General features: G+C 35.8%; 1 protein-coding gene across 1 annotated transcript; it reads left to right on the top strand.

Annotated features, from left to right (window-relative positions):
• The first annotated feature begins 327 nt into the window (after positions 1 to 327).
• Positions 328 to 7,267, top strand: LOC149150372 (uncharacterized). Its single transcript, XM_089438583.1, has 2 exons — positions 328 to 449; positions 7,054 to 7,267. The coding sequence occupies exons 1-2, from the start codon at positions 328 to 330 to the stop codon at positions 7,265 to 7,267; spliced, it is 336 nt and encodes a 111-aa protein (XP_089294709.1).
• Positions 7,268 to 7,899: the final 632 nt, after the last annotated feature.

Below are 7,899 nucleotides of genomic sequence, written 5' to 3'. Positions count from 1 at the left end.
ATTCACGTAACGAACAAAATCTTGGTCAAGCTTTGACCTTTTGAGATTCCATGCTTTTTCACGTTCTTTAAACAACTACTCTCTCCAAATCATATCATTAACATCGCGTGTATTCGCCCATATTTTGCAACGTATTGTCTGCAGATATCTGACCCCACTTCCTTTCTTTTTCCTGTTATTTTCCATGAGTGGTTTGCGTTTTCAGACAGAAAGAAGAAACTGGGTCGGTTCGTGGGTCTGAATCCAGAGCTTATAATTCCCAATTTAAGGCACAGATAGATCATAGATAATTAGGCCATTGATAAATCGATCAGTTTATATATTGATATGGCGGAAGGGATAGGGAATGAGGATGTCTGTGGGAATGTGGAGGAGAAATATGGAGTCAGAATCGATAGGCGACCCTCGCAGTCTCGCTTGTCTGATCTCAATATCCGCTCTTGGCCTAAGTAAGTTTCATCTCTTCATTTCTTTCCTTGTTATGTTGTTACTGATCAATATATATAGCTCCTGTGCATGAAATTATGATGGGAAGGTACATCTGTTTGTCCAGATTTAGGTTGAGAATTTTATGAATGCATACAGTTTAATACTCATGAAAAAATTCTGCATTCTCTCTAATGAATTTTCTTCCCAATCATGTATATTGGTTTTAGCTGAAACATACGGCACATGGGTTTGAAAACTGAACTCAAAGCATCTAGTGTACCCAGTAATGGTATCTAAATTTTGGAAGTTTCTCATGGTGATTTATTCAGTTTAATTTAACTGGATTACAGATTTTAAGAATATTTTAGAATATAAAAAATAAGAGAGGGAAGTCAAACAAGGAAGTCTTCTGGGAAAAATTTGTCAAATTTTAATTTTTTCCTAAAATCTGGCATAAGCATAAAGATGGCCATGTATTCTGCTGAAGCCATACAGTTTAATATTCCTATCAAAATGCACGTGACGTGCATGACATGATGGTTGGGGCGGATTGTAAAACTCTTAACAAAGTCTTAACTTAACAGCCCAAAGATCATCAATACAGAATATTTCACAAACAGAACTTTATATGAGATGACATACCTTGATCAACAGCGGAAGATGTAATGGCTGCCATCTACTTTGATCTGACTCCTGACTGTTCCTCTTCTTCAGAATTCGGTTTCTCTCCTCTTGCCCTCACTTTCTTTATGTGCTTCTTGATGGAGAAGAATGCAACTCTTGTGTGTGGGAGAGAGAGGACCCAATCCTTTATATATTATTTAACTCTAATCTGGTACGTCCATCATATACCAATTCAACGCTTAAGATCTAATGCTTTAGATTAGAAACTGCTTTAGAATAAAATCTAAATGCTTTAAGATTAGATCGGGTCACATTAAGATTAGAAACTGCTTTAACGTTAAAAAGCAATAAGCCTTTTGCTGTTTCTAATAGCAGTTTCTAACATTCTCCCACTTGACCCGACTATTCATAATATTAAGTGTTGAACATCATACTATGATAAATTGCTGAGAGTTATGGCGGTTGTGCACTATTAATTCAATGCATTCCCTTCCATATACTACAATACCAGCAATCCATCAATTCATACTCATAATTTATATAAAACAGCATAATGGTCCACATAATGTCTTATATCATAATGATTAAACATAATATCTTTATAAGACTCTTTCTTGTTTAAAATTACATAAAATACGTATTACTACATTAAAACAAGAAACACATGATTGTATATCAGAAACACATAAAAGAGCTCAGAATGTCACACATCAATTATCATTAATACAACCAAGACCCATTCTTTGAACATGTTCCTTAAATTGTCTTGGTTGTAACCCTTTCGTCAAAGGGTCTGTAATCATAAGTTCTGTCCTGATGTGCATGATTGACATTCTTTGTTTCTGAACCTCATCTTTCACAACAAGATACTTCAGTTCCATATGTTTGGCACCTTTAGAGTACTTGTCGTTCTTTGAGAAAAATACTGCCGCAGAGTTATCATAATAAATTTTCAGCGGCTTGCTAATGGTGTCGACAACCGCAAGTCCTGAAATAAAGTTCCGCAACCATAATGCATGAATTGTGGCTTCAAAATATGCCACAAATTCTGCCTCCATAGTGGATGAAGCAACGATAGTCTGTTTCGCACTTTTCCATGATATGGCACCTTGAGCAAACATAAACAGGTAACCAAAAGTCGATTTTCTAGTGTCGATGCATCCAGCAAAATCTGAATCGCTATATCCAATCACTTCCGATTCATTGGATGAGCATGTAATCTTTCGTTGAGAGAAATTCCTTAGTCTCATGCAATATACTTAAATTATTTGCAGCAAGCAAGACGTCATCAACATAAAGGACCAGATAAATAAACTTGCTCCCACTGATCTTTCGGTATATACAGTGATCAACCGTATTTTCCTTAAAACCAAAAGATGTAATAATGGTATTGAACTTAATATACCACTGTCGGGATGCTTGTTTAAGCCCATACATTGACTTCTTAAGTTTACACACCAATTGTTCTTTACTTTCTACAGAAAAACCCTCAGGTTGATCCATATAAACATCCTCATCAAGATCTCCATTCAGAAAAGCTGTTTTCACATCCATTTGATGCAACTCCAAATCATAATGAGCTACTAATGTCATTATTATTCTTAGTGAGTCCTTTTTCGAAACAGGAGAAAATGTCTCCTTGTAATCAACACCATCTTACTGAGTGTAACCCTTAGCAACAAGTCTAGCTTTATACCGTTTGATATTACCACTAGAGTCGTGTTTGGTTTTAAAAACCCATTTGCATCCGACTCTTTTACAGCCATGTGGTAACTCAACGAGATCCCAAACTTCATTCTGTTGCATGGATTTCAGTTCTTCTTTCATGGCATTAATCCATTCCTTTGACTCTTTACTTTCTACAGCATGTGAAAACGAAACTGGATCCTTATTGATTCCAATATCATAATCTGATTCTTGCATATAAACCACATAATCATTATAAATAGCTGACCTACGATTTCTTTGAGGTCTTCTTAATGCTACTTGTTGTGGTTCATGCATATCAGCATTATGTAAGTCATTTCCTTCAGGAAGTACTTCTTCATTTATATGTTGTTCATTATCATCATGCTGTTATACAACAGCTGGAACAACATTTGGAGTAATAGTAGATGGAGGAACTATTCTAGGTAATGTAACATTTACCCTTGTTTCCTTTATTTCTACTATTTCTCTTCTAGTACTCCCACTAACTTCACCATTCTCAATGAATCTTGCATTACCAGTTTCTAATTGCCTCTCAACTTCATTTACAAACGTCTCAAGGACATTCACAAATATCAGTGTGTATTAGTTCAAGAAGTTGGCTGCTTCTAGTGGCTCCTTTCTTATTATGTTATTATGTTTGGTTTCTTTACCTTTAATACAATCCACACATAATTCTAGATCACTAAAGTCCAAATTTGACAAAATTTCATTACTTACTAATCTCATCATTCTTTCTTTGGATATATGACCTAGTCGTTTATGCCACAAGAAAGAAGAATTTTCATTCAACATGCTACGTTTTCATCCAACATTATTCACTACATTCAACAAGGAATTCGCATAAGTGTCATTCAGTTTCAATTTATATAAACCATCAATTAGAATACCAGAACCAACATTATCAGCATTCTTATATAAATCGAAACAACCAGATCCAATCATACATCTAAAACCAGAAATATCCAATTTACTTGCGGAAATAAGGTTTCTAGATAATGAAGGTACATAAAGGGTACTGTATAAGTTTAATACATATCCACTTTCTAGAATTAGACGATAAGTCTCTTTTTACAGATACGACATTGAACACTCTTTAGTTCCTTCTTTTCCTCATCCTGCCCATTCTTAGCAGGTGCCTTTTTCTTCTTGAAATGACTTGATTTTCCTTTCTTTTCTTTACCAGCTTTATTACTCACAAAACTTACTGAGTGATTCACTTGATTTTTCAAACGTCCTTCTTCCTGAACAAGACTACTGGCCAATTCATTAACATTCCACTTATCCTTTATAGTGTTATAGTTAATCTGAAAAGGTCCATATTCAGAAGGTAGCGAGTTCAGAATGAACTGGACAAGAAAAGAATCCTCTACTATAAGTCCCAGGGAGTTTAACCTTGCTGCAATATTAGTCATCTCTATAATGTGCTCTTGCATAGTTCGCGACCCATCAAACTTCATGGTCGTGAGTTCTGCCATAAGAGTACCAGCGAGTGACTTATCAGCTGAACGAAAACGCTCTTCCACAGACTGCATATATTCCTTAGCACTTTCTGTTTTTGGAATTGTTGACTTGATGTTGTTAGCAATAGTCATCTTAATAAACATAAGGCTCAATCTGTTACTGCGTTCCCATGCTTTATGGTGTGATTTTTCTGCCTCAGTACTATCTCTTGTAAGAGCAGCAGGCTTATCCACAAGGAGTGCCAAGTCAAGATCCTGAATACCTAAATGGAAATTGACTTGTTCTTTCCATTCAGAAAAATTAACACCAGTGAACAATGTAACAGATGAAGCATGTGTATTCATGGTAACTCCTGCAAATTAAAATTGAAATCACTATAAGCTCATAACTAACGCGATTCAGATGTAGACATAATAGTATAATATAGCACTCCTTTGGGTAGATACTATCTTATACTTAACATAATTAAATACCAAAACATAAGCAGGTAATAAATATATTCAATCAAATAGAACTAACATCTTTGGATGATCAATATTTATTTAATCAAAATATCTATTAAACCTCATCATGTCAACTAGTTATAGAACAAGACTTTCCTTTGGGTAAGTTCTCAGGTTCTATCATTAGTGACGCCAGCTTTAATTGGTATTTTATAACTGGCAATTTCTATCAATAATCGTTATGTCAATTATGCACTAAATGATTATTCTGATTTGACCACTTTGGTGATTAACAAAATCATAAATCTCATGTGCATAAATGATTTATAACACATACTTGATGCGAAACAACATTCTGATTTTGACCACTTTGGTGATCATAAATCTCATGTGCATAAATAATTTATAACACATATCTTCTTAATGTGTAAATTGATTTTCTATAAAATATCAAAATATATATTTTCCTTCTTAAAATATATATACACAGAGTATATGTGATAAAGCTACATCACGGGTTTCTTTACATGCTGTGTTACGTTATTTATGTGGTACATTGAAACTTTATTAATAGCTTTATTTACACATTAAAATGTAAATCTATTTCGTTTAACAAATATTTACACCAAAATCTTAATCTTCCCATCAAACACTTACGCGTTGATCTCATGTCTCAACAACATCCTTTTAAACATGTGTTGCAAATGCGGAAGCATAGACGATGCATGCAATGTGTTTGACAAAATTCAGCAACGAAATGTAGTGTCATGGACTACGCGGATTGCAGCTTATGCTAGGGATGGTTATGCCGAAGAGGCTTTGCAGTAATTCAAAATCTGCGATAGATGGACTGCAGCGATAGATGGACTGCACATACCGTCCTCTATATCTAACTTTAAACTTGAGGGCATGCAATATTATTCAAAACAACGGCGATATCTAACTTTAAATTGTAGGGCATGCAATACTATTCATTCCAACATACACAGCGAACATACAATGATATGGTGTGACCAAGCCCCCAAACACCGAATCCGCAATGCCGCGCAGAGTATCAATGGGTTGGACAGTGTACACAGTGGACATAGACTTCCGGATTCCATTGACACATTGGCATTTAATGGGTACCTTTAAGAATGAACCGGCGGGAAGGATTTGGGTTTGAGAATCAGAGGTCAGAGGATCGAATCCATTGGCACCTAGTATCGATAAAGGATCTACTCGAAATCGAGTAGCCACCTCTGAGACCTTCAAATCAGTTCGAAGCAAGTAAGCGACAAGGGAATCACAGGTATCTGATCCATTGCATGGTTCGATTGTGGATTTCGATAGGGCTCAGCAACAAAAGGATTGATCATTTCATGAAACCCCCACAATTTCCCGAAGGCTCAATCACATGAGTAAAGCACCAATTTCCCGAAGGCTCAATCACATGAGTAAAGCACAGAACATATCAATTGCAATCATAGGAAATATTCAGTTATTGATTGGCTCTGATACCAAATGTAAAACTCTTAACAAAGTCTTAACTTAACAGCCCAAAGATCATCAATACCGAATATTTCACAAACAGAACTTTATATGAGATGACATACCTTGATCAACAGCGGAAGATGTAATGGCTGCCATCTACTTTGATCTGACTCCTGACTGTTCCTCTTCTTCAGAATTCGGTTTCTCTCCTCTTGCCCTCACTTTCTTTATGTGCTTCTTGATGGAGAAGAATGCAACTCTTGTGTGTGGGAGAGAGAGGACCCAATCCTTTATATATTATTTAACTCTAATCTGGTACGTCCATCATATACCAATTCAACGCTTAAGATCTAATGCTTTAGATTAGAAACTGCTTTAGAATAAAATCTAAATGCTTTAAGATTAGATCGGGTCACATTAAGATTAGAAACTGCTTTAACGTTAAAAAGCAATGAGCCTTTTGCTGTTTCTAATAGCAGTTTCTAACACGGATGGCTTGACATGATGGTTGGGGTGGATGGCTTTCGCTCCCCCCAGCCAGGATCGATTCCTGCGGCGGTGGTTGAGGCCCCGCTCTATGGTGTGATTTGTGACGGTTATGCCGTATTTCTGCTCATCTGCTGGCTTCAGCGAAAAATTCTGCTCATCTGCTGGCTTCGGCCATATGTAAATTGTAAAAATCTGCGAGCTTGGGCCATATGTTGATTTTCCCTCTGAAAAAAATATTCCTATCAAAATGAAAAATGGATTTTTAGGAATAAATATTTTGAAAATTTAGGAATGAATATTTTGAAAATACTTTTTTTTAGGATGTTTTTAATGAAGGGTATTTAAACTAAAAGTAAACGTACCCACCAATATTAAGGACGGCCAAATCATTAAGCAAACTCCTTAACTATTTTCTGTGTAACAGATGGGCATGTCCTCCTGGCAAGTTTCCCCTGATATTCGACGCAAAGGAGACATTTTACCTTGTGAAAGGTAAAGTGAGAGCATATATGAAAGGATCTTCAGACCAGTACGTGGATTTTGTTGCAGGAGATTTGTTGGTGGTCATTCCAAAGGGGACAAGCTGCACACGGGACATTTCTGTAGCTGTGGACAAGAATTACAAGTTTGAGCATTGACTAGCAGTAATTCAATATTCGTCACGCCGTACTTTCCATGGAAAAAACAAAAGAAAACCTAGCAATACTTGTAATTTTGGTGAAGATTGTGATAAATGTGGCACTCCTTATTAGGTTACCAAAATGTAAATCATAACGTTTGAAAGTCTTTGTCACGGGTTGCAAAATTACAAATGTACAGAGTCGTGTTTATCAAATAAAAGCAAACTCAGCTTTATGAAGCTTAAGGTTTTGCATTGTTGTCAGCATTACAATTCTTTGGATTTTTTTAATTTTTAGTAGCCAACTATGATTGGTGACTTAGAGACTCGGTAATTTCACACAATTAGGGGACTTTGGTCTATTGTTAATTATTTTTTCTTGGCTTTGAATTCCAACATCTTTCTCCATCCACACGCTTTGATAGCATTTTTTCGCGAAAGGAGTAACTCTTTCAACTAATATACGCTCCTACTTCATTGGAGTAACTCTCTCATTTGATGTAAATTTCTGGTAATTTCAGACACAAATTAACTGAACACAGAGCAATGCTCTGTTTTTCTCCTCAGGATCTTTTGCACAGGGAAGCCCCAAAAAAAATTGAGCAAGACAGAGTTTCTAAGCCAAAACAAACTTGTATTAATTTATAAACT

The sequence above is a fragment of the Pinus tabuliformis genome, chromosome 9, assembly GCF_031772625.1.
Source record: "Pinus tabuliformis cultivar Carrire ecotype Pingquan chromosome 9, CPIR1, whole genome shotgun sequence".
Lineage (NCBI taxonomy): Eukaryota > Viridiplantae > Streptophyta > Pinopsida > Pinales > Pinaceae > Pinus > Pinus tabuliformis.
Note: the sequence above shows the minus strand (reverse complement) of the source record. Positions and strands in the feature narration are given on the sequence as shown.